The sequence below is a fragment of the Haplochromis burtoni genome, unplaced genomic scaffold (assembly GCF_018398535.1).
Source record: "Haplochromis burtoni strain Fernald_Lab_line unplaced genomic scaffold, NCSU_Asbu1 Contig_401, whole genome shotgun sequence".
Classification (NCBI taxonomy): Eukaryota; Metazoa; Chordata; class Actinopteri; order Cichliformes; family Cichlidae; genus Haplochromis; species Haplochromis burtoni.
In genome coordinates this window covers 421,028-448,681 of record NW_024582762.1, presented here as the reverse complement: position 1 = coordinate 448,681, position 27,654 = coordinate 421,028, and the positions used below count along the sequence as shown (strand labels likewise).

Here is a 27,654-nt window from a genome sequence, read left to right as displayed (position 1 = left end):
AAGCTGTAAGCTAATGATAGTTATATAAGAGCAGATGCATGCTGGTGCAATAAGCTGTAGTTTTACGTCCAGTGGATGATGATCTGATTAGTCGACTAATCGCATAAATAATCGGTGACTAGTCGACTATCAAAATAATCGTTTGTGGCAGCCCTATTCTTCAGCTAAACTTTTGTGTAACTACTGAACATGCCGTGGATTTGTTAATCAAACTTTTTAAGTGAGCTACCATTATTCTATAGAAATATGTCATCTTGCAGTCTTGCAGTAGTTATAACTACTTTGAGCCTGCTTAAACTTAAATTTAATATGGATCAGCCTGGCTGTCTGTTTGAGAATCACCTTTTTACATCATTATCACACAGCAAAATGTTTTTGATGAAAAAAAAAAAAAAAGATTAAAAAGAAATTAAAAAGTTTAAAACTGCAAGATTTCCCTTCTAAAGGATACGTTGACAAATTATAATCAGTCAGTATCTTTTATCTATTTGAAGAAAGAGATGTCTCTTTGAATGTGTGTTGTGTGTGTGCGCGCGTGCGTGCGTCGGTGTGCGCTGCATGCTGACCTTTACACACTCTGTTTCATTGAAGGGAGGGCAGCTGAAGGAGTAGGAGACGAGTGTGGGCCCAGCCACAGTGTCTGTGCAGTCAAACTTCATGCAGTTTGATACCCAGGATCGTCCCGGCTGAAAAGCATTGACAACATCAGCAACTGAACTACAGTGAGCAACTTAATTTGACTTACAACAAAATGGGAAAGAGATTGGTGACGTATGATCAGCCTTCTTACTTTGTGTGAGTCCGCCTGAGATCATTTTTAAATCAAAGCTGGACAAAGTTAGGACTAAGGCCAACTTGACTATACTGTCAAATCACCATCGACTAATTAAACTAACAGTAATCAATTTCAAAGATAAGAAAAAATATACAATAATAAATATTGTGTTAAACTTTATCATGATTGTGTTGCTGAGGTTAAACAAAAAACTGCATAATGTGCTAGCTAGCTAATAAGCTAGCTTTGCTAACTTCAACTCAGTTCCCACCAGCAGACCAAAGTGTTACACAAGTACACATCAAGACTGAAGAATAATGTAAAAGACTGTTTATATAATATTGTGGCATGTTGGGAGCAGCTAGTTATCTCCCATCATGCCTCGGGTTGTGTTCCCATTCAAGACGATTAAACTGTGTATTTGCATTTGTTATGGCTAAGTAATTCATATGACCGTTCCTGTTCACTGATAGATGTTGTTTTGATAGAAAGACATGTTACACCATGAGTGAGTTCATGTGCGAGCACAGTGTAGCACGGGGAACTGTTCAATAAAGAGCTCCCCCTTCCTGCTTGGGGTGGAATAACAGACTCAATCTCTGTGTGGGTCCTTTGTTGTTAAGATCCCTCAGTTCGCCACAATATAGTGTGTATGTTAAAATAGTTTTTTATTTGGATGCAAAATGTTGCTGAACATCTTTTCCTACCTTATAGAGACCTGTTGTTCCATTCTCATGCTCATAGATGCAGGAAATATTCTTACAGATTCCGCAGCACGTCGACTGGTCTTTGGGAGGCACGTAGATCTGATTCTGAAAAACAAACATGATTACTTTCCTTTTCATTTAAAATACTGTGACAGTGAGCTTTAATGAGTCAATGATCATAACCACTTATCCAAAGATTAACTGTGACAGTTCAAACAAAATTAAAAGCTTCTAGATTCGTGCTCCGCTCTCAGGGGAGAAGTTCAGGGCTGTAACTAGGGATGCTGTGGTATCTGTGACAACGCAGAGTCTGCTGAGTTTAATGTTCCTCTGTGTTTAGTACGTTACACACCAGCAAGAAAGCAGACATAACATAAATGAAGCTAACAGTTTTTTCTTTAAATCATTTTTTTCTCCTGCTTCAGCAACAAGTTCTGTTTGTGTGCAGCAGTTTATTAGTTAAACTTTGGTCAAGTGAGATGACACAGCTGAAATGTGTAGGTTGCCAGTCCAACATAGGGCTAATACAGTGAGGCAGACAACCAAACATACCTATGAGTGAAGATACCAAGAGAGGAAGACCCCCACCCAAGCAGGAACCTTCCCCCTACTTGTCTGGGGGCAACAGTGTTAACCAGTGTTAACCAAACTGCCAAAAAATCACAACTTTAGAGTGGGCCATCAAATACTTATCCAGATCACAGTCCATCACTATTCACAGGTTATTTTAATGTGTGAAGTACAGAAAGAAAGTAATATGTTTCCTTGTCATAGGCTCGCTATAGTACACAGACTAATGAGAATTAAAATCCAAATGCGATCTTGACTCTGAGCTGAATTTTGGTGAAGACCCGTTCGGCAATAATTGTATGTTCAATTAAAACTTTCTGGTAGAGAACACTCCCGCTAAAAATCCCATCAAAATATTTTCATCAATTTGACAAGTTATGCAACCAATTCATATGGAATAACAGAAGCCCTAGAATAAAGCTTAAAAAGCTACAGCAACCAGTGGAGTCGGGTGGCCTGGGGGTCCCAAATTTACTGTTTTACCATTATACATTCAGTCTGAGACACATGGTTCACTGGGCTATCTCTCCAGAACAAGCCCCCCCATGGTTTAGTCTTGAGAGTACCCTGTGCTCACCACTCCCTCTGATGCACATTTTAACCACCAAGCTCTCATCAGATATACAAACCAACCCCATTCTTTCGTTCCTGCAGACGGTCTGGAATAAGGTGGCCTTGCCGTTAAATTTTAACTCCCACCTTTATACTGAGGCCTCCATATGGCTCAATCCCAAACTCTGCATTAATAAGTCTCCATTTCTGTGGGTCAAGAGAAGGATACTTGTTCTTGGAGACCTGTAATCAGGGGAGAATTCTCAAGTTCTTCAATGACCTTAAAGCACAGTTTCAGTTGCCACAGAGTCAGTTTTGGAGGTATTTGCAGCTCCGGCATTTATTGCTCAAAACCTTTGGTCTCCACACCACCTCCAACTATTGACTATCTCAGCTACATCAAAAAAACATCTTCGTGAAGTCTCTAAATATTACTCAGTGCTAATTAAGGGCATGAGTAAAGGGCTAACCGCCCTACGGTTAGCTCGGGAAGCTGACCTTGGTGTGGTTTTTACAGACCAGGAATGGACTGTAATTTTGCAGAATAGTAAAAAGATGTCCAGGGAACTTAGAACTAGACTAATCCAATTCAAATTATTACACCGAATTTACTGGTCACTACACAGATTGTACAGGGTGAACCTTATACAGTCTCCTGAATGCTGGAGATGTCAGACTGGGGTGGGCACATATGATTTGGAGCTGTCCTATCAAATCAACTATATGATGGGATATTCCTTTTTCGCCAAGACTATTAGTTTTGGGGGACCAATCACTCCTTAAACACGCTCTGCCTAAGGCTGCTGAGTGGGTACAGACTGCATTGATGCTGGGGTGTAAACTCATTATCTCCCAGTGGAAGGCCCCTTCCACCCCACTTGTCTCTGTATGGCATATTCAACTAGGGAGACTCGCTGCACTAGAACAACTCTCATACAGGCATCTGAATACACTGGAGAGCTTCCACCTGAAGTGGGATCCATATCTGTTCAGAATAAAAGGATCAGACTAGAACTTAGAGTGGGACAGACATTGGGATTCTGACGAAGCACTCTCAGAGATGGCAGAGTGTGGCATGCAGCAAGACCCACGTAGTCAAAGGCTGGTTGTGTTGTTGTTGTTTTTTTTGGGGGGGGGTTTGTTTTGTTTTGGGGTTTTTGTTTGTTTGTTTATCTCTTGTTTTGTTTGTCCCCCCTCATTTTGGTTTTGTATTCTCTACTGGTCGGCTGTTATGCTGATGCTATTTTTATGTGATGTGATTTGTATCTACAGTGGACTGTAGTGTTCTAAAAATTCAATAAAATATTAATCACAAAAAATAAACTTTCTGGTAGCTCTTCTCATATTTAACACATTTTTAATGAGAAAATAAAGAGAAACAAGACTAACAATGAGGATGGAACCTTAACATAAAGTCAGTAAGATCAAGATCTTCAATAAAAGGTCTGTGCTGGTGTGTCGCGGTCTTACTGGTTGGCATTGGTTAGAGCAGTTGACGCTGAAAGTGTGGAGCACATGGAAGCCGCTTGCTGGGTCAAGGCTGCGGCTGCACTGCCGGCTGTAACACAAACCGTCGTCTCCACGCTCAACCAGAGTCTGACCGGGCCTCAACACTCCTCGCTCTCCAAACACACACACAGCCTCACGCACTAAACACACAGAGGTCAGAGGGTCCAAAGTTGCAGGCTGCACTTACAAGTGGTAAAAACATCTGTTTTAAACACTAACCAAACATTAGACAAACAGAATAAAAAACAACATGTCCTAACGTGCACTCTGGCTCAGTTCAGAGCAGGTTTGGTAAGATTAAACTTAAAATGAATTCCTCGTCAGAACGTACCACACTTGTATCTTTTGCAGGCACACTGGTTCTGTGGATCGGCTAGAAAGGCCCGGTCCAGCTGGGCAGCCTCCCCCTGCAGAACACAGACAGAGAACCAGGGTTACAGATTTGCATTAATGTAAATGCATTACACAAGGAACCCAAAAATATTAAAACACACAGAGCCAGCAGACAGACACCTGGATATATGACCCATAAAGTCAGGTTTTATGAGCAATAATCTGGAGATACAGTGTATTCAACAGGTTCAGGACTTACCAGGCCACATTTTGGGGAGGCAATCTTTTCACAGGAACACTCTGAAGACAGAAAATAAAAAAACGACCATTATTAAGTTGTTTAGCTGAGATGACACCACACAACACCAGATACTCTGCTTTGTCATAAAACAAATGTAATGTCATTTTAAATTGTGGTTCTAAAAAGATATGACAGGCCTAGTACTGATCTGAAAGAAAGGCTTTGGACTAATTTTATTGTTCCTATCATGGAAGGGTTTTCCCCTCATACCGCATGTTTGGTTGGGACAGCAGTGACCAGGATTGGACACAGAAACCACTGACATCCCAACAGGACACGTGAGCTGAGGACACCTGTAGGGTTCACACACTGTGCACACACAAAGAAAAACATGCAAGTCATTTATGCGTTCTAGCTGTCCAATAGTGGGATCATTTTAACATGAAGTGGATCAGCGCATTTTTATTCTTGGACTCTACTGCAGTGACTTTACATGAGTCATAGTTCAGAACAACAAAGGGTCTACTACACATGGCCTCACTACCAGAGATGGGCAGTAACATGTTAAAGCAACGTGTTACTGTAATCCGATTACTTTTTTCAAGTAACGAGTAAAGTAACGGTTTACTATTGCAAAAACAAAAGTAGCTGGATTGCTGTTACTTTCCTGTAAACACGCTGTGTTACTGCGTTACTACACTGTGATTTCGTACGAGTGTACGATGCCTGTGGCAGCAACAGACGTGTGTAGATCAACAATGGATAATATATGGAGTGCAGGAGAGGGTATGACCATTAAAGCTTGGAAGCACTGACATTGCTTTGAATTTGATTCCGTAAAAAGTAACAAAAACATTAGCGTCCGCTCTACACTCTGCGTTTGGAGAAAACTTCTTTCTACGGCAAAAAATTAAACTTTAAATCTAAGCAAGCACCTAGCACACTGCCACGGGAATGTGAAATTTACAGAGAAACCCCCAGATCCCCCACTGACATGACTGTTGAGGCACCGGGCAGACCTCCACCGATGGAATATGCTGAAAAAATAGAATTGGGCTGAAAGGTCTATTGCTTTATTACGTATTTGTGTTTTTAAAAAGTAACTAATTGCTTTTGAAACTAAGTAATCTGTAAAGTAATGGGATTACTTTCTTGGAGAAGTAATGAGTAATTAGTAACTAATTACTTTTTTCAAGTAAATTGACCAACACTGCTCGCTACACACTAGTTTTTTTCTGAGTGGCCCCTCCTAAACAGAATGTTTGAACAGAACATGGGCTTACAAAACAGAGATATTCACTCTCACTGACATCATACAGAACCAAGGGTAGAAAAACAACTGTCCAAAACCGAGAGTCTGCAGCCTAAGCTTTTGGCTCTCAGGGATTACTTATGCACACACTGACCTTAGTATTTGAATCTCTAAGCAAGTCTAATGTGTACAGCCGCCTTTGTAACCGCCTTTGTAACCGCCTTTGTAACAGTAGACGTATTATTATACTTTCCTCATTTTCTAATGAGGAAAGTATAATAATTCCCTTCTAAGTAACAAAGAATTGAAGTCGTGTTACAATTTTAAAATGATCCAACTATCAAAAAGCTTAAGATTAAGAACCAAGAATAAAAGCTGAGAACCCACATCTTTGTCACAGTTATATGTCACAGATATTTACAAAAAACACAAGTGACACGTTAAATCAGCCGACCTTAGACCTTTTCACTTTTTTACTCCAACTATTAGCTAAAGCTACAGGTGTGTGAGTGTGTGAGTGAAAGCGCGTGTGCTCTGACCACACTGGTAGGTGGGGCAGCAGCGATCTGTGGTGTTGCTGTCGACAGTCAGAATCTCACCATCCTGGCAGAGGGGAGGCGTCTCCACACAGGGAGCACACACTGTATGAAAACATACATTTGTAACCGCACTGATAACTTTAAATTATTCTCTAATAGCTAAATGTTGTGCCACAGAACAGAGAAGTTAATGTGATCAGTTTTTTTGAACTGACTGCAGATGTGGGCGAGACAGCAGCTGCCTTCAGCTCTGGTTGCAATCAGAATCTGGTCGTCTCTGCAGGTGGGAATGTCTGACTCACAGAGCACTGGATCACATTCTGCAACACAACAAAGAGGATTTGCTTTCTCTTTTTTTTATACTTTTGATAGTTTAACTTGTCAAGATTACAAGAAATAAGACAAATGTCCACCTCTGTGTGCCTACAGGTTGCAAGATTGGTGATAATAAAATTAAGAACATGTGCTCTAGAGGGGCAACAATGACACAGCCCCGAAACAGGAATGGTTTTACAGGTGAAGGACACTGACCTTTTTCCCTCCTCATCTCTGACCTTTTTCCCTCCTCATCTTTTCTGATAGTTTTTTCACTAGTTTTGCATTTGGCTTGGGTCTGTGTCACTGCAGGTAGCATGAGATGGGGTGATACCTAGACCCTACAGATCACATCATCATTTTAATTTTCAGGTGTTTTTGAATTCAGGTCTCTGCAGGCTGATCACACTACCCAGTCCATATGCATATAGATATCCCACATATTTTTTTCCATTGAGATCTGACATGTTTTTAAAGTGCTCCTTTAATTTTCTTCAGCAATGTAGATATGCTTTATACAAGAGGTAACCTAACCTAGGTATGATACAAGCATGAAATTGTCTAATCTAAGGCTCTGTAAGAAAGCAGTGGGTTTTTGTTTGGTTTTTTTATTCGTCTTTGAAAACTGCTCTGCAGTTTTGAATGTGCAATGTTGTCTCTGTAAACTATGACATTTCTTAAGGCATTACAGTAAATATATTATATGAAATAATTCCTTGTGTGCATTACTTACACAGCACTTAAACTACAATGTGATAGTTTTAAAAATGTGTCATCATCTGTCAGTGATCACAGTGTACATAATAAGTGGTCAACTGGAAACTCACCACAAACATAGTCTGGACAGCAGGAGTCCTGTCTGTAGTATGACACCAGCTTCTCCCCATATTTGCACTCAGGAGGGAGCTGGTCACACAGACTCTGGTTACATACTGCAAAGTTAGAAATCCCATTGTCTCATTAGATAGCTCATTCTTTTTTCTGTTTATTATGTCATAAATCAAAACAGTCTCAGGTCTAAAGAGTAACAGTTATTGATTTGGAGGCTATCTTGCATGTTTCAGACAAAAGCACTTAAACTCACCACAGACTTTTTGTGGGCAACAGCTGGTGTCATCAGCCAGACTGATGATCACCTCCCCTGCTCGACGGCACGCAGGCGCCACCATGCTGGAGCAGTTGTATTCCACGGGAACGATGGTGTCATTGTCGCAGCGGTACATGCAGCAGGCATCCTTCGAGGCTTTCCAAACCTCACCATGTGCACGAGGAACACCACCGCTGTCAGTGCAGGCTGCAGACAAACATACACTCTATTTTAGATACACATGACTACAATGAATCTTTTAAAGCTCAAACAGAATGTGGTTCAGCTGACTGATGCTGATTCATATGGGAAACTTTCCCAAACTAAGAAATAATTGTATACGAATGACCTTTCACACAGATTTCAATGTAGGGCTATATTCATAGAGTATTTATAGAGTTGTGCTTTTGTTATAAGTTGGATGTGCATTAGTTTCTAAAGATAATGAAATGGGTCTGAGAATAGACGACAAGACAGAAGACAAAATTTCAAGTTATGCATTTCAAAGTGCATAGAGTTAATGAGCTGAAATTTTGAGAAAATAACTCAAAATTTAAAGTTAGCTCTGCCAATCAGGATGCTCCATGAAGGTTCATTTCCTTGTCAGCTCCCAATGCTAAACAGGCAGGTCAGAAATGAGCAAACTTTCAGAACAATGGCAATTTATTCATGTTTACTATACATTGGTAGCTCACTGTGGAATCTGCTACCAGGTAAAAAGGTAATGATGCTATTCACACACTTGATTAGCAGAGCTAACCCACAATTTCAGCTTACTAACTCAAAATTTTGAGAAAATAACTTGAAATCTTTTCTCCTTTTTCATAGGCAAAAACAAGTTTCCTTAGACTAAACAGTTGCATAGTTCTCAGCATTTTCTTCTGGTCCCATCACAATAATCCAATGCACAGACCTTCCCTTCTTGCTTTGTGCTCTGTTGGTAAACTGGGCTCTTACCGCATTTGTCAGGTGGGATGCAGAGTGCAGAGTATGGCCGGTGAAGGAGTGTTCCCTCAGGGCACACGCAGCCCTCAGTCAGGCCAGAACACTGATCTGGATCAGAATCAAAGTCGTGGTTGGGGCAGGACTGAGACGTGCAGGCTGGTAGACAGGCCTGATACCTCAGAGTATTGGGACACACAAAGGCTGCAGGAGGAGACGCAGACATGTCAGTGCCATCAATCCATTATTTAGCACTTTCTCTAAAAACAGATCAATGGGATTAACTGGAGACCAAAATCAAAGCAGAGTTGCTCAGATGGAAGCGAATATAACAGAAGTTGTGACAGCTGGACATTAAACTACAGTGTTTGCTTGCTACACAACAAGATTTAATCTGACAACAATCTTACGGCAGTAATTTGGACTCCTCCACTCAATGCAGATATTGAATTTGTGACAGGAAGCCACATAAGCAGCCAGAGCCACACACTGGTTGTTCACATACTCCGAGTCTCGCACCCAAACCTCACAAAACGTGGTGGGTGGGACCTAAAAACAAAGAAAGAGCAATTACTTGAAACTAGTAATATTGTTACATAAGTATATTTGAATACCCCTATTTTGTAATTATATTTGCAACAATCTGCAGTCATTTAAAATGATCTTTTTGCTCTTTTGACATCTTCTACTCAGAAATAACAGAAAGCTTCCCTGTAACTAAACACATCTGGAAATGAATGAATGTATGGATTTACATACAAAGGCATGGCAGGGGGTAAAGGCCTGGTTCTGCAGCATGAAGAAGCAGCTGGAGCAGTCACTGGTAGAGCAGTTGAGCTCACGGCGGCGGCTGTGGCTGATGTAACTTGTGGTATTAGGAATCTGCCAGCTGTCGATGAACACAGCTGGATCCTCACTTTCACCCACTGTGGTCCCATTTGCCAAAATCAGGTCGTTTGATGGATCTCCATCACAGAAGCCTAAGACATGCATTTGCATCATGAACATCACCTCAGTCGTGACATATCATGACATTTGTGTCCACAAAAGTGAAATAATGTTTTGATGGTGTGCCCAAAAAAACAGGGTCACTATGCCACAGGTTTTAAACCTACCAGAATGATATCTTTACTGTGTAATGTTAAAAAGAAAGAAAAATGCACATGTTTTTTTTTACCACAGAGGCCCATGGTGGGCAGCTTGTTGCTGGAGCTGTCAGTGTCGATGACCATCATCCCTGTACTGTGATACCACTGTAACTTAAGACCGGCCGGGCTGTGGATCAGGTACATGTTGCCTGTGTCGTAAATCTCAAAGCCGTACTTTTTGAATCGAGGTTTAGCATACCGTGAATTGACATACAGCTGAAAGAAAGCATCAAGAACTAAATGTCATCACGTAGATTTTTATCAGTGTTTTAGCTTTAATCAGAAGCAGAGTATCTCCTACCCTCCTCTGCAGCCTGTTGATAATGATGTGGTTGGATTTATGGGTGATGTTGAGTGCCACCAGACACAAGTTGGTAAAATTCCAGAAGAGCTTTAAAAAGCAAAAGAAACTCAGATGACAGAACAGAAACTTTTGTCCAGATCACTGTCAGAGCAACTGGCATGTGTGACATTTACTCACTGGTGACTGTGAGTCAGCGGGACACTCCTGAACCAGAACACTGACAGTTTCATTGGGCAGCTGGGTCACTATAAAAGAGGCAGCCTTGTAGATGGCAACGCTGTTCCCATCAAATGTGATCACGTTCAGATCAGGGAACATTGTGCATCGACCTGGCACAGTAGGGATACCAAAGAGCACAGTTAAAGATAAAAATCTGCCAAAGCCAGATATTTATGGGAGACATTTAAGAATTATCATCATTCAGTCAGAGCAAATTTTAAAAGTGTGGAGCAGATTTTCTTGTAAAAAAAAAAAAAATTAATGTGTTTCCTTCATTTATGTGTTTTCCTCACATGGACAGTCCCACTTAGGGCAGCACTTGTCTCCATTTACGAGGATAGCAAAGCCAAGCAGGCCACAGTTTGGAGGGTCGGCAGTGTAAGGGCAGCTCTGGGATTTGTTGAACAGGACGAGCTGGTTGTTGACACAGATGTACTTGGTACAATCATCAACGATCTCTGCATATGGAGGCTGGTGCAAAAAAACAAACAAACAAAAAAAACAATAAAAATCAAAATGAAGGTTATTTGTTGTTTGTAATTAGGAAAGTAAAACCATGTTTTTTGGCATTGCAGTAACCAGTGAGCAACACTCAAGATTCACGTTCTATTATTTAAAAATATATTTAGTTGCAAAGTGGCTTGCAGATGTGCAGCAACTACAGGTGGGCAAAAGAAACTTAAAGCATGCCATCTGTGTAAAAGAAGAAGCAGATGCAAGCACTGAGATCAGCTGATGTGCTATTACTGCCTGAGTTTGACTTTGTAGCCTGCCTGAAGTAATCCAATAATAAACTGAAATGAAGCTGAATAATAAGTGAGCCCACCGTGCACATCCTTGTAGGTAATAAAGTCATAGATGTTGCTCCCTCTGTTGTGTGACTGGTTGTTTCCGCTGGTGTGTGAGGAAAAGCCAGTGCTGGAGATGTTGCTTCACTTGGACTCGTCCGATCAACTTTATCCAGCACAGTTGTTTGGACTTTAATGGCTGATGGACGGGAGGTTGTAGCAGATGTGGGAATACTGAGTTTTTGGGTGGAGCTCACCACATCAGGCACTGGTGTCACCGGTTGGGATGCAGATGGTGACACATCAGTCTCTGTAGTTGTTGAAGTTTCCTCAGATGTGGTTGGCTCTCTGTGGACTGTAGTTGGTATAGCTGTAGATGTTGTGAGTGTAGTTAAAGTAGGAAGAGGCAGTGGAGTAGTTATGGTGGTCGAGTGAGGTTCTGCTGTGGTTGTGTCAGGAGGTTTGGTTGTTTTTGCTGTGGTAACTGGCTCTGCTGTTGTTGTGATGGTTGTAGTTGTCACTTCTGATGTGGTTGTTGTGTCAGAGCTTGGTGTGACAGTTGGTGGGCTGACAGTGGTTGATCTGGTGGTTACTGCTGCTGGCCTTGTTGCTACTGTTACCCTAGCGGTGAATGGCCTGATGGTTGCACGCTCAGTCGACGTGGTTCTGGGAGTAATTCTTGTTGTCACAGGAAGTCTGGGTGTTGTCCTGAGGGTGGTTGTCTGTGTGATAATGGTAGTTGTCAGAGCGGATGTAACCCTTGAAGTGGACACCAGCCGGGTGGTGACTTTGTCCAGGATAGTTGTTGTCCTAGGAGGTGCTGTGGAAGTAGTAGTGCCAAGTGGTGATGAAGATGGATGGGATGTGGTTGCAGATGTTGTTGACACCTGGACTCTGTCTGTTAGTGGATGCATTGTCTCTGTAATCAGTTGAACAATGACAGGTCTTTGTGTTGTGGTAGCAACAGTAGGTGGTGCACTTGCAGTTGCTGTGATAAGCTTTGTCTCAGGGGAAGAATGCATAGGCAGGGGTGTAGCCAGTTTTTTGGTTGTGGTGGCTATGAATTGTGCAGTTGATATTTCAGGAGGTGTCCTGGTTTGGGCAGTGGTAGGTATCAATGCTGATGTTGCAGATGTTACAGTTGGCTCAGTTGTTAGTGGAACGTGAGGAATTGTGGTAGTTGCAGTGGACGCGACCACATGGACAACAGTTTCAGATTTGACCTCTGGTGTCGTCTCCACTGTGGCTCTGTAGACTGGGGTGGGGGAGCTCTGCCAATGAGAGGGGCGCCAAGGTTCTGAAGTACTAATAGTAGTAGGTGGACCGGTGGAGCTATCAGTTATGGGGGATTTTGACACAGGAGTAGTTTCTATCAGGTTTGTCGTGATTATAGGAACTGTGGACACAGTGGATATTTTTGGTATTTCTGGAGGTCTTGAGGTTGCAGTGGCACTTGTGATGGTCGTTCTCTCTGTAACCGGGACAGCTGCAGACCAGGAAGTTTTCTCAGTATAGACTGTAGATTTGGACAAGGGAGCAGTTTTGGTTTCAGCCTGTGCTGTGCCAGATGCAGGGGAGTCTGTTATAGACACTTTCTTTGTGATTGTTCTCCAGTCTGTAGTAGCTGAGGTAGAGGGAGATGGTATGTGTGTGCTTGGTGCAAAATGAGTGAGGGTTGTTGTCGTTAATTTGGGAGCCGTTGTTGTGGGCGTTGTCAGGTATGTAGATGTGGTGTGCAACATCCTCTCTGTGGTTACAGATGGTGTTATGATGTGTGGTGTTGTTCTAGTAGTAGTAAAAGGTGCAGCTGGTGTGACTAATTCCGTCATCTTCGTTGAAATGATTTCTGGCAAAGCTGTAGTTACTGTTTCCACAGAAGGAGAAGCTGGAAGAGCTACAGCTGTTGTGAAGGCTGTGCTTGGTGAGCCAGATGTGATGGATGTTGTAACTGTAGTTCCTTCCACTGTTGAAGATTTTGTTCTGGTGTCAGTGTGTGCAGAGATAGTTGTACTGGGAACTATAGTTTTTTCTGTAATTACAGAAGTTTCCGGGACCAGAGCAGGACTGGGGCTGGAAGCTGTGATGATCGGAGCGATCCCTGTGGAATGTGTTGTGGCCTCTGTGGTCTGCACAACTATAGGAGTGCTACTTGTGGTTGTCCCCTCTAGAGAGGTTGTGGTCGGAGCTGCAGTGGTGGTTGCTGACTCAGTAGTCACAGGAGTGATGGTGAATAGTGGCTGCAGGGAATCGGTGGACTTGGTGGTAGAAGTGAGCCAGAACAGGGGTGTTGTGGTGAAAGAGGTGCTACTTGTCCTAGAGGTGCTGGGACCAAAGGGACTGACAGCAGAGCTCAACAGTCCACTCAACCATTTTGTTGTACCCATAATAGTAGTGGGGGGAGCCACTGTCACTTTGACAGTTGACAATGGTTCCACCACCTCTGGTCTCACAGGAGTGGGCACTGCCGGAGGCCGGGGTTCTATTGTACTGGAAGGTTCAGGACTTGCAGAAGGAGAGATAATGGCAGGTGGTGTTTCTGAGGAGCTGGTGTGCAGACTCGCCTCTGGAACAGTGGAGGTGATTTTGGTTGTGGGAGCAGTGTGTGGAGGAGCAGCAGAGGCAGCAGTAGTGGAGGTGGTGGTATTAAAGGTACTGGTGGAGGCAGTAGTACTTGCAGTGGTTGTAGAAGTGGCAGCTGGCTGTGCAGCAGACGGTGTAACGGGCTGCACAGCGACTGGAACCTTGATACCTGTTCAGCCAATAAAAGGTTTGTTAGAGAAATAACGAGCTCAGAAAAGAGATACAGGTCATTAAGTGGACTGAAACAGTGCAGATGAGTTTGTTCACACTTTTAGCGTTTTAGCAGGGATATCAATGATTAGGTTAAATTTGAAACAACTGTAAATTCGTTTTCCTAAATGTGCAAAATTGTGCATCTTGGTGTATTACTAAAACCATAGCAATATTAACTATTAACTTGATTAACACAGAGAATTTAATAAGCTATATTACCTAACGCAAATATCAATGTAATTCGCATTTTTCATTTTTGTTATATTACTATATTATTGTGTTGATTTTACCTATAGCTTTTCTATAGGTTGCCTATTAAACAACACCTATTAACAAATTGCAGAAAAGTATATTAATTTTTATAATACAGACACTAAGGTAAGATTTAAAAATGACAGAACAAAATTTTATGACTAACAGTTGAAACCTTTCAATGACATCCGAACAATATACATATATACCTTAAAAACCTGTTATTAGCTTTATTAGCAAAAATTATCAAGTATCAGTATCAGTGCTTACTAATATTTTAAAAAACTACCAACTAACTAGTATGTTTAGCCTTTATAAATACTGTTCATCATAAAGTGTTACACAGATACTCACAGTCTTCAATGTACACACACCGATGAGTGACCTCATCCAGGACCATGAGTGGGGGACACACAGGAAGGCAACCCTCCACTCTGAACAGAAAACAATTGACAGCTGAAACTATAAACTGTGCATCGGTACTCAGAGGCCAAAGCATTAAGAGCTGTTAACAAAGGACTGCGCATACAAAATAAATAGAAGGAAAACTAATCAAGGATTTTATTTCTAAAAGAGCAACACTGTCATAATTCTTTTTTAAAACAATATCATGACCAGCATCAGGAAAGTTTCAGCAACATCTCTGAAATAAACTTTAAAAAATACTTCAAAATATTTTCATTAATATTTAAGATCATAAATTGTATGACGGAGCAATAATCCCACATTTCTCTCAAGTATAGTAATGATGGATAGCTCCCATAAGCGTATTTTTGTTGTTGTTGTTGTTGTCGTCATTACAAGATCTTTTATTGTGATTATAAGATCCCAGTTTCATAATTATGTGATTCCCCCCAAGTTCTCATTAAGTCTGAATTGAAAAATGAAATTTGTAAAGTTTCTGTCAGTTCAAACATCAGCTCAGCATTTTCACTAAACATGTATTTGCAAGTAGTCAGGTTGATTAATGTCATACTAGAGTAAAAATAGGATGGCAGTCTGGAAAATCAATGCAATTACAAGTAGTTGTGGCGACCAAGCGTTCACCCAGTGGTTGACTGTGCAACTCTCTGGCCAACCATTTTTGGTTGGAAAGAGATTACACAGAAGAAACTTCACAGTTAACCCAGAGAAAGACAAGCTGCATCGAAACAAGTGAGGCCCAACTCAGACTGACTGCAGTCACTGCTGGATGGGTTGGAGAAAGTTTGCAGGTAAACAAATAGATTGCCATTACACTGCAATCAATCTGAATCAGTCTCCACTGATGAGCACATCTCGTTTCCAGTGTGTCTCTTTGCAGTAGGGAACTTGATTCAATTGGTAGCCAACTGATTGTCCTCTTGTTATATTCCTAAGTAAAAGCAAGGATCCCAAGCGCCTATGTCATTTTGAGGTTAAATTGCTGTGTTGCAGGAACTACATTACCATTCGTGAAAGTGTTTTTGGATTTCTGTTTCAAATCTATGAGGTTTGGTTGGGCTCTGAATGAAAACAGATTTGCAATTTTTGCAAATTTATCACAGCTAATCAGCATATTATCACAAACAGATTGATCTCATTTAATCACAAACTGATACTAAAATGATTCTATCTTATTGCTGATTTGATGCAGCAGAGTCACTTTGTGGATGCACATGCTTGAAGACCTGGTCCCAGTCTTTGAAGTCTTTAATGTATGCGTAGAACTGACTGTTCAAGCTGATAATTCTGGCTGTAATGTTCAGAGTAAAGGGGAAGATCTTACTGTGGGATGGTGATGCAGGCTTCAGCGAACGGGTCGCTGCATGTCTTGAAACAGGGGCTGACGCAGGCGTCGTACCTCCACTGACAGCGAGGAGCTGGTGGGGCGTCTGGGTTTGGGCCTGATCAAAAACACACAATACTTATTAAATGCTTAGTAAGCTTAGTAAGCATTATGGTAATATGTGACAGTTTAATCACCCCTAAAGTTACAATGTACACATGGCTGAGAAACAATCAAAACAAGGCTTTAGTATCATTCATTCATGCAAATATCATTCATTCTGTAAATTTACATTATGAAACAAAAATAATGCTCATTTTAAATATACAGAAACATGTACAGCATGTTTCTGTATATTAAACATCACATTTTCTATCTGGACTGACTAAAAAAAAATCAACACCATTAGCATGTCTATATCTGGACTGGCATTTACTGCCATCAGCAAATGTTGCTGATATATTTTTAGCATCAGTTATTAGCCTCACTGCCCTGTTAACAGAAAATATGAGCAGAGGAGCCAGTAGTCTTGACCCTTGGCACCACAGAGAAGCAATAACGACCCACTGAATCCTTGCCGATACCTGAGTCAAAAATATAAAGCAGTAAATTAACCCAAGGTCCCTAAGGTAAACATCTAAATAAACAGGATGTTGATATAGAAGCAAACTGAACTGAGCAAAGAAAACAAGAGCAGATGTAAGATGTAAAAGTGAGGTCAGAGGTCAAATGTCGCATGATATTTGAATGCAAACTATAATGTGATATTTAGAATCCTTACATAACAGTATCATTTCCTAAATGTTGCAAATACAAACCATGTAGAAGAAGAGCAACGTGAACAATCATTCTTTATATGCCAATGTGTTTTCAATACAAATAATGGCAGTAAGAAACATTATGAAACAAGACAAAATAAACAAAATAGCTCTATATAGCATCATTATTATTTTGACCTTCAGATCAATCTGTTAACCTTGAAAGAAAGGCAGAGGTCAGATTTCTAATTCCTAATTCTTAATTTATAATGCTTTTTGTCAATTATCAACAAGTAAAACATGAAGTCGACCTTGAAGACCTTCGTGGTTGTAAGGCAAATTTTAATGGATTATTAACATGCACTTAGTGGGGATAGGTTAATTGGATAATCCAAATTGCCACTAGGTGTGAATGTGAGTATGAATGGTTGTCTGTCCTTGTGTGTTAGCCCTGCGACAGACTGGCGACCTGTCCAGGGTGTACCCCGCCTCTCGCCCTATGACAGCTGGGATTGGCTCCAGCACCCCCCGCGACCCTGAAAAGGATAAGCGGTAGCGAATGGATGGATATTAACACGACTCCCTCTACACTCCTACAAAGATTTACCAGAATTCATTTAAAACTTTTTGAGCTTTCGTGTTAACAGACAGAAAGAATGTCACGCTTGCAAACGCTGCCAAAACAGTCGAGGTAACTAACATCTCTACTGTGATTTAACTCTAGAATATGCTGGAAGTCTGTTTATATGCAAGTCATGGTTCAAGTAAGTCTTTCACGTCAAAAAAGTTAGGTTAGAAAAAGTTGTGCTTGTGAGGTCTTAAGCAGCCAGTTTCCAGTTCCAGCCCTGTCATCATGACCGCATTAATTTTTTTGTTATGATCATAAATAAAAAAAATCAGCAACACTGATGATTACTGAGTGTTATGTGATGTGCTGCTGACCTGACAGTTTGAACAGCGTGGCCTTGCGGAAGCTGTCCAAGTGTCTGTATTTGATTAGGTAGAGGCGAGGTACAGCAGCATATAAGAAGAAGCCGGGTTTTGCATGGGACTCGAGTGAGTCATAGCCTGGGATCCAGGTGTTCCTGCGGAGGATGAAGGTGGCTCTTTCCCAGAATGCCTCGCTCTCCTGCCACTTGGCCAACGTCAACTGGCCATTGGGGCTTGCAGACAGGAAGTAGTTTGGCCTTTCAGCTGCTTCAAAGGAAACTCGTGACGTGTCTGAGTAAAAACGAAAAAAGAAAAAAATTCATAAGTATAAAGAAAAGCTCGCAAAGCAGAAGAGCTACTGTGACTACGTTTTTTAAAAGACAAATAAGACAAGTTGCTTGAATTTACCAGTTCTACTTATGCACAGTCACATTCTGGTGTTAAAAAATCTGAATAAGTTGGGGTGGAGTATTCTTAAAAAAACTGAAGAATTAATTAAAGTGTTTGAGGCTTAAAACGGATGAAAAGTGAAAAGTGAAACAAGGTACATCAGTGTGACTTCAAGGCCGAAGCAGAAACGTGAGCATTGATATTGTCATGTTTTTTCAGCGGCAGGTTATTTCAAGTGTAACATTTCTATCAGCTCAGCAAATATCAGCAAACACAAAAAATGGCTGCTAGCTAAAGGTATTGTATTCCTGAAAAGAAACGCAGGACTGGACAGGAAGAATGGCTTTTTTTAAAATCAGATATTGGACCTGTATATGATATGAAGGTGTGTTTTTTCATACTGGGAAACATCTTGCCAAACAATAGTACACTAACTTTGTGGTATTGAAAGGTTTCATGAAAGTACTCTGTTGCACTAAGTTGGACTAGTGCACAGTAGCTGCGGTGTTCTCAGTCAGTGTTAGGTTACATCAAGAGATCAAATTAAACTTAAGCTGATGATGCTTAGATTCATTCACTGAATTCAACCTTTATTTCAACTGTTTGCTCTCTAGTATAAACAGCATACTGCCACTGTAAGGAACAGCTTTTATATATTATTATTAACACTGAGTTACATACTGTTTAACTCAGTTGTGTAAACCAACAAAGATCAAATTCCTGCTCCTCACATACAAGGTCTTGAATAATCAGTCCCCATTTTATTTTAATGACCTTATAGTACCCTATCACCCTTGCACTGCAGGTTTACTTGTTGTTCCTAGAGTATTTAAAAGTAGAATGGGAAGCAGAGCCTTCAATTTTCAAGCCCCTTGTCTATGGAACCAGCTTCCAGTTTGGATTCAGGAGACAGACACTATCTCTACTTTTAAGATTAGGCTTAAAACTTTCCTCTTTGCTAAAGCATATAGTTAGGGCTGGACCAGGTGACCTTGAATACTCCCTTAGTTACGTTGCAGTAAGTGCAGGCTGCTGGGGGATTCCCGTGATGCACTGAGTATTTCTTCTTCAGTCACGTTTCGCACTCACTATGTGTTAATAGACCTCTCTGCATTGAATCATGCTTGTTATTAATCTCTGGCTCTCTTCCACAACATGTCTTTTATCCTGTCTTCCTTCTCTCTCCCCAGCCAATCATGGCAGATGACTGCCCCTCCCTGAGCCTGGTTCTGCCAGAGGTTTCTTCTTGTTAAAAGGGAGTTTTTCCTTCCCACTGTTGCCAGCTGAAGTGCTTGCTCATAGGGGGTCATATGATTTCTAAGTTTTTCTCTGTATGTATTATTGTAGGGTCTACCTTACAATATAAAGTGCCTTGAGGTGACTGTTGTTGTGGTTTGGAGTTGTATAAATAAAATTGAAAGAAAGAAAGATCCTCATAGCAGCACATTTAACATGGCAGCTGAACATAGCCTTTACACAAAGAAAACCTACTGGTACTCACAATAGAAATTATTTAGTGGTGCAGCTTTATTTTCACTTTTTCACCAAAACTGAACGCCAAAATACAATAGAAGTTTTGAATCCATATTACATGTTCTTATGCTTATCACTTGATTACATTCCTCGGTCCTCTTTTCAAGTGTAAAATAATTTTTAAAGTTTATTAAGTGGAAGAAAATGCGTTTGTATATTGCTTGAAAATAATCGAAAGTGCAGCAGCATCTCAGCTCACATGTGATAAAAAGTGAGACTAGCTTTGGAACAAGCTAGTGTCTTGGCTTGCTCACCAGCCTGCAGCTCAGGTTGCTATATTAGCATTTAGCAATCTGATCTCTGGGCCATGCTACCAATGTAAGTCAATGAGAGTCCATCTCCTCCATCAGTGTTTTCACAGGTCGCACTCAAATCATTCCAAACACTGCCAAACACAAAGGAAACAGTGAAAGATGAGAAAGCCAGCTAGCCTGTTTTCAGTCGCTGCAGAGAGAGATTCTTAGTGAAACTCTGATTTTCTCATTAATGTAAGGTGACAGGATGGAGAAAGATCATCCAGAAAATAAAATGTCAAACACATGTCTGTTATGTAGGAATCGTGCTTTCATCAGGAAAAGAAGTTCAAGCTCAAACTTTAAATTCAAACACTAGAAGGCACCACAAGGCAGTTTTTAAAGCGCTAATAAGCTAACATTAATTATGACGTAAATACCAGCAGTCCCCACCCTTTTTTGCGCTATGGACTGGTTTATGTCCAACAATATTTTCATGGACCAGCCTTTAAGGGGTCACAGATACAACTAAATAAAACCAGTACCGGTACAAAAAAAAAAAAAAGATTTATTCATAACACACATGAAAAGGTCCAGGGAAACAGAGTTAACAATAAAAACGATAAAAAAAAATGATAAAAACCAATAAAAAGCCCTGGAAACCATAAATCTCACACCCGAGCCTCAACTCTCGTGGGCCGGTACCAAACAACTAATGGTCCGTGGCCCGTGGGGACCACTGCTCTAAACAAACTTTAAACAGCTGCTCTCAGTCTAGTGGAGTTTTTTAACACATGTTTTGGTTTTTGGAACTTTTATGTTCACTATTATTAATAATAAATTTAAAAGGTGTGAGGCAGATAGCATCTGCTCAGCAAAGGCCAACCAAACAATGAGTGCAATAGCAACAGCAAGCAACAGCTAAAAGAAGAGAAAACATTGGGTTAACAATTATTTGCTAAAACTTTACAATGATAATATATCGCTGCTGTATTTTCAGCTTGATTGCTAAGCTTTGTGTTTTGAAATTGATAGCTGAATATATATAAATAGAGTCTACAACACTTACAGAATAGATATTAAAGTTTGCATTCTTACGCCCTTTTCCTTCGTTTTGTTTTTTTTCTTCCAAGAAAAAAGAACTGGACTCCTTGTCCAGTCACCAGAAGGTAAAGAGTCAGAGTTGAGAAACCAGACATTACAGATTTGGCCAAAGAAACAAATTTTTTTTTTAGCTGTGAATTTAACATCAGAGCTCCCCTGTTTAAACAGCTTCCTACTGGCTTTCAACCAGCATACCTGCGTCTCTTTCATTCAGGAGCCTGCTGTATTCTGCTGACAGGAAAATATACCACTGTGGTATCTACACAACGATCAAACTTTCCCAAACCCACTACAGAAGATCTCTTTCATGCACTGATACCACCAAACCCTACACTAGTCAAGCAGACACAGACTGTTTTCTACATTGAAAAGAAATAAGTGTAAAATAAAACTATAAAGCTTCTGAACTAACCAGTTTCCCACACTCACTAAATATAAAAACACAAGAAACTTCCTTCCTCTTGGAAGTCATAATTATTGTCAACAGTTGTAATTAAAATGCTGACATCATCATTTGAAATAGAAGAAAAAAAACTAAATCAGTTTTTTGAGCAGTTATTATTTTGCCTGCAATGAAATGAATCTCTCTCTGTATACAAAGTAAACCTTTTCATTTTAAACAAATTCATTCACCATGTGGTCGCGCTCTGCTGAGGCCAGGTGTCATCATGAACAGCGAGATGATGTCAGGGGTGTCGCTGATGTTGCCACGCTGCAGGAACACAAAGCCGCTGGATTTGCTGGCTGCCAACAGTGTCGTCCGATCCCTGAAGGTAAAGAGCCTGAAGGGACCTTTACCCAGAACTGCAGACAGGCATCCACACTTTATTGTAGGATTTTACCTCTTTGAACTCATAATTTCTCCAACAGCCTAAAAACTGCTGTTCTATCACTGCATAATACTTGACTGTGAGTGGTCATTTCATTAAAATAATCAATGTTGCATTGCATATTATTGCATTTTAATAATACATTTATACTTCTTTATATAAAGTGCAGGGCATATCATTTATATATAGAAATTTCTCTCTCTCTCTCTCTCTCTATACTACACACACACACAGCACACACACACACACACACAGACACACACACAACACACACACAAAACAAATAACAAAATACTAAACTATATATATATATATATATATATATATATATATAAATTAGTGTGTGTGAGGTGTGCGTGTGTCTGTGTGTGTGTGTGTGTGTGTGTAGGTGTGTGTGTGTGTGTGTGTGTGTGTGCGCGTGTGTGGAGAAATTGTTATACCTTTGTTGTAGAATTCACAATCGTACGCTGCACGGAAACAAAGAGACTCTTATTAATAACAGGATGAGTACTACTACTATCAATAATGATATAAATACTATGAAAGTAGTACTGAAAGGTACTTTATAAGCACGAAAAGTAGATATTAATTTTTATTAGAGCCTAACCAGTACAGGATTTTAAGATCAATATCAATATATGGTCATTTAAAATGCCCCACAACATAGTTTAAACTTGCATCAAGTTCTTCCCTTTTATAGTTTCCATCTTGACATTTACATAAATTATCTAATTTTACTGTTGAGAAGAATTTATATATAATTAATTATGACAACTATTAATAATAATTTGCTTTTCAACAACCGCTTTTCAACCAATAGCAGTTTAACTGATAACGATGTAACTACAATTAGAACATCATTTATTTTAGTTTTTATGTTTTTTTTCCAGATAAGCTATTGAAGCTCAGTTATTCCTCTGTAATTAATTAAACATACAATGTCTACATTAAAATGTTCAAAAAGGAATGCTTTAACAATAAAATCTGCAAACGTTAGCAAGAAACACTAGATGGGAATTTTACTTCCTGTGGTCTGACTGACTCACGGCATAGAGAAGGAGAACGCCAGTCCACAGGTACACCCTGGTGGCAGCAACGCTGGGCGTACGCCGCCACACTGGTGCAGAAACACTCGCAGTCGCCTCCTCGGCTGCAGGCACATGTGTCTGCTAGACAGTTCATGTAAAACCAGGTGACATCCACCTAAGGGCAAATATAAGAAATATTTTTTTTACAAATTTATTACAAATAGATTAATTAATAGCAAGTAGAATTTTACCCCTTAATTAAAAAATAAAAAGTCTGTAGTACTTGTAAAAAGCCCAGGGTAGAGACGTTTTGTTACTCACCACTGGGTGGCAGGCTTGGAAGATCTCACTGAGCAGAACAGCACATTGTCGTTTTGCAAAAGGTTCTCTGAGTGGACTGAAAGTGCAGGGATGTCTGATGTCTGATATCTGGACTGTTTACACACTAAAGACGCACACATACACAGGGAGATAAAAAAAAACATTTATGTCAAATGAGAAAGCTCAATTTCACTATAAATGAATCACTATTTCAGTTTTCAAATAAACTGAAGTTGTGATGAATAGGCTTGCAAGTTATTGTCCAAGTGAAATGTTAATTTCACAGTTAATTGCCTTCATTAGATCACCAGAGCATGATGAACATACAGGTGATGTTTTGCTCACCTCTGTTGCAGTCCAGCTGTTTCCAAACTCCTGTGGTGTTGGGGAGTCGATGTTGTCAGGCGTTCGCATCTCATTCACTGTCTTCAAGTCAAAGTTCCCACACAGTCCGCTCAGCTTCCCCTGAACACATCACATCGCCTCTTTTTAGCCTATTAGCTCATATGTTGTTAATACCGTCATGGTATTACATTTTACTTTATATCATAGCCTCTTAAAATTTGTGACTGACAGTAACACAAAACTGCCTGTTGGATGCTGCTCTGAGAGTGGTGTGTTCAACAGTCTGAATGAAAAAAAATCTGTTAAGTTCTTCAGTGCTTCTGAGATGATTCGCTGTATGTTCCTTTGTGAAAGGAAAGGACGTGCCACGATTCATAGCAACATACCATCCGACCTTTCACAAAAATAATCAGCTAAACTACAAGTGATTCCCATCATGGCTGCAGATAACTCAGAGGTCACTCAGCTCAATTAGGAACCAGAAAAATCCTAAAATATCAAACTGGTATAACATCAGTTTATTAGGTATCATTTGTGGAGTCACCTTATATTGAAGATCAGCTGAAGATCTGCAAAAAACAAAACAAAACACTGAACCAGCATCTTACCTGCCAGCGAGGTCCAACCTGGACATGCACTGTAGTCTTTCGGTCCCAGAGGACTGTGACGTCTTCCTCTGGGAAATTAATCGCTGTGAAGTACCCAGCTGGCCAGATGAACATATTCTGCTTCCTGTCAATCACACTGGATGGATTCTGCATAAACGAGTGACTGTAGTTAGATGGCAGCTATCCACTGAAAAATCCTTAAATCTTATTCAGAAGAAACAAAGATGACACACAAAGACACTGTGCAGCACATCACTCTGCACTAGCAGTAGAAATTGCTTTAAAAGTGACTCTTACTGGCTTCCCAGTGTCATCATCAAAAGCAACAAAGGATCTTCCAACATTGATCAGCAGGGACTTCCTGCAGATGATTCCACTGTCAAAACAGTCGATGTTCTCAGCTGTGACACTGAGCATTATATCAGCACTGGTCTGTGGAGGTGAGAAAACACAGCTGCTGTAACAGTAAATGTCTTTATAGCTTAGAAATCTCAGTGTAACAATAGGCTTAGTGTTTATTATTACAGAGTAAAGCAGGTTTGTGTGTGTGTGCATGTGTGTGTGTGTGTGTGTGTGTGTGTGTGGGGGGGGGGGGGGGGGGGGGTCCACTGTTATGGACCAAAAAATATATCACATGCTCATGTAATGGCTATAATAATCTTTTTCTCACATACCTTTACAAGATAAACTTTACATGCTCCAACGTAGTCGAATAACAGCCCATCAAACGTCCTGTAGTGGCGATCACCGTAAGCCGTGCACAACGATGGACACGGCTGAAATACACACTGGAACGTCCCATGCTGGCAAACACTACAAAGACAGCAATGCCTCAGTGATTCGGCATCAACTTGTTCCCACTTAGTTAGAGGACATTTTTTTCACATCTAATGGCCTCCTTTTGTTGAGAGCCTCAGGTTTACAGAAGGCAGAAAAGTGACCGGTGAATTGTCAAAGGCTGAACTGCAGCTCATTGCACTATTAGGCTGTCATCTACATCTTCTTCCCTGGCTGAGGCTTGAAGAAGAAATGGAAGGATGGGAGAATGACTGAGATCACTGGGAGAGTGTTTCCTTTCACTAGCGATGAACAGTCTGAAGCAGAGAATCAAAGAGTCATACAAGGGCCCGCTCTGTTTTCAAGGCCTTTTTCTGTGCTGTGATAGCAGAGAATTATAGATATCAGGTGGCCACTTTCGATGCTCTGACAACCTCGGGATTCTGAGCTTTCAGGCTAAATCTGACTTTGAAAAATTGGCGATGGTACTAGAAATTTAAGCAAACGCTTGATGATCATATTAATTTGACAGCTTTTGTTGGCGAGGCCAAGACCAAATTTGTAAAGCGTGACAAAATGAATTATTGCCTATAGAGAGAAGGGAAATATGATATGTGAAGATATGTAACATGAAAGGAAGATTTTCAATTTTAATGAACAAAATTTTCTAAAAACACTGAATCTGTGGAAACATACCACTGGTAGCAGGGCGAAGAGACTCTGTCGCCAGGGTAATACTCTTTTCCTTTCCACAGACAGGGGCATGCAGCGGGCTCAAAGCACTCATCTCCATGTTTCAGCAGCCTGTGGGAAACACCCAACTGTTAAAGGAAAAACACTTTTAAAGCACTGAGTTTATGTAGAATTGAGACCAATTAATTCTGTATGCTGGGGCTGAAAAGTAAAGCCAGTGTTAAAGTGCCTTAAATCAGCATGTTTTTTTCTAATAGCCAGCAGGGATCAAAAAGACTTGGTTGTCAAGCACTCTACTCATCTCTCGGCACACATATCTTTATGTTATAAACATATTCATTAGAGTCAACAAGGAGACTAAATGTGGGTATGCTTCATTGTGTGATTAACAAGTCATTCTTAGTCGCACCTGCCCCTTGCTAAGCTTATTCTTATTCAAAACACCAAGACAGAGTATAAAGATGTTAAGATTTTACAACAAGACTAGTGTGAATCTATATCCTTTTTAATACAAAGTCTCGATAAAAAACAGGAGCACATGACATCTTGAAAGCATCTTGAATTACTGTGGTGCAGTGCTTTGGACTTGCCTTCATCACCACTGCCACTGAAAATGTATCTGACATGTTTAAATGTGAAGCAGTTTATTTAAATGTAAAACCATCTTTCCAACAGCTTAAAATTTGCTAAAACTGAGTCATAACACAGGATAATGATCACAAACACAGCATCAAATCTACAACAGAATGGCTGAAAAAGAGTCAAAATCATAAATGTACATAAATGAATACCTGCAAAGCCCAATAAACTGAAGTGATATTTGCTTTGTTTTTTAAGTGGTTTGCCAGAGGTTTCCTGATGGTTATCACAAGCATCTGATCGAGGTGGAACTTCCTAAAGGACGCTTAGTGAAATATTAGTGGGGGCATGTGTATATATCTGATCTTTTATGTATACTTTTGACCCTGTGTGGATTAGAGAAATTTCCAAAGTAAATTCAAACTTCTGTACCCAGGTCTTGCTTTTTAAAGATGTATGCTGTGATGTATTGTGCCATGAAAATCAAACAGATAATCATTAGAAGTCTAAAATTACCATGATATTTACGGATAGGAATCGAGAACCAGTTCTTGTAGGAAACTGGTTCCCAGTACTGCAATTATGTGTGTCAGAGGCAGTCTAGAGCATGGATATGGAAATGTATTCTTATTGCACAAAATGATGAGATAAATGGTAATGTGGAAAACTGCATCCAAGACAGAAACAACCGCATTGTGCTGCTACACAACTTTGGTTCTTTGCAAGCACCTGCCAAGACTAGCTTAGTCTTGGCAGGTGCTTGCAAAGACTAAGCTGGGTTTAAGAACCCAGAGTGGAAGCTGAGTGAATACCAAACTGAGTATGCAGACCCTTAACTTCAACAGGTAACAAGCAGATGAGGAGTGAGGCTGCAGCCTCCCTTTCTACCTGTTCATCTTTCTAAAGTAGAATCATTGTGGCGATCGCTCACTTGTGCTGTTTTGGGTTTTTTTTGCTTTGTGCGGTCAGCGTTGTATTCTACTATGAGAAAGATTTTAGACATGTGTGTCCTCATTAAGGATTTGTGTTGGTGTGTGGGGTTGTAGCCTCAGGTTTATGTTGCTAAATGGTGATTATGAGACAGTTTCTGTCAGCTATTTACATGTTTACCGAGTAACATGAAAGTACAAACCAACAATCACCACTTGAGGAACCTAACCAATGTAAGACTATGCATTTTTAAATCCCATTACCATGATTTTATGTTCATTTTAAGTTGACGGACAAATAATTGTCCAATAATTACACCAAAAACAGTATCTATAACAGCCTACACATATCCGTTTACTTACTAACGTTCCCTGACCCTAACCAAACACCCACTGCCAGCCAGACGTTAATTAAAAATCAAAGACCGTTTACCGTTTACTACCAAATGAAAATGATGCACAAGCAGCTCTGCCCCTACCAGAGAGTATGATTTAATTTGTAAAGCACTCATTGAGGAGGGTT

General features: G+C 40.4%; 1 protein-coding gene across 1 annotated transcript in view; it reads right to left on the bottom strand.

The window, feature by feature from the left end:
* Positions 1-27,654, bottom strand: part of otog (otogelin) — a 66,592-nt gene that overhangs the window by 4,628 nt on the left and 34,310 nt on the right. Inside the window, exons 24-53 of the mRNA XM_042212939.1 lie at positions 25,627-25,734; positions 24,828-24,966; positions 24,451-24,585; positions 24,154-24,300; positions 23,546-23,665; positions 23,201-23,308; positions 22,898-23,054; positions 22,292-22,318; positions 21,655-21,825; positions 17,774-18,052; positions 16,074-16,191; positions 14,681-14,760; positions 11,320-14,030; positions 10,787-10,964; positions 10,452-10,603; positions 10,272-10,361; positions 10,000-10,186; positions 9,582-9,802; positions 9,233-9,371; positions 8,838-9,026; positions 7,878-8,087; positions 7,621-7,725; positions 6,694-6,798; positions 6,479-6,580; positions 4,958-5,056; positions 4,706-4,746; positions 4,445-4,520; positions 4,075-4,253; positions 1,483-1,587; positions 567-686 (exon numbers count right to left, since the gene is read on the bottom strand). Of these exons, the coding sequence (XP_042068873.1) occupies positions 567-686; positions 1,483-1,587; positions 4,075-4,253; positions 4,445-4,520; positions 4,706-4,746; positions 4,958-5,056; positions 6,479-6,580; positions 6,694-6,798; positions 7,621-7,725; positions 7,878-8,087; positions 8,838-9,026; positions 9,233-9,371; positions 9,582-9,802; positions 10,000-10,186; positions 10,272-10,361; positions 10,452-10,603; positions 10,787-10,964; positions 11,320-14,030; positions 14,681-14,760; positions 16,074-16,191; positions 17,774-18,052; positions 21,655-21,825; positions 22,292-22,318; positions 22,898-23,054; positions 23,201-23,308; positions 23,546-23,665; positions 24,154-24,300; positions 24,451-24,585; positions 24,828-24,966; positions 25,627-25,734 (6,598 nt within the window). The remainder of the gene's footprint in view (positions 1-566; positions 687-1,482; positions 1,588-4,074; positions 4,254-4,444; positions 4,521-4,705; positions 4,747-4,957; positions 5,057-6,478; positions 6,581-6,693; positions 6,799-7,620; positions 7,726-7,877; positions 8,088-8,837; positions 9,027-9,232; positions 9,372-9,581; positions 9,803-9,999; positions 10,187-10,271; positions 10,362-10,451; positions 10,604-10,786; positions 10,965-11,319; positions 14,031-14,680; positions 14,761-16,073; positions 16,192-17,773; positions 18,053-21,654; positions 21,826-22,291; positions 22,319-22,897; positions 23,055-23,200; positions 23,309-23,545; positions 23,666-24,153; positions 24,301-24,450; positions 24,586-24,827; positions 24,967-25,626; positions 25,735-27,654) is intronic.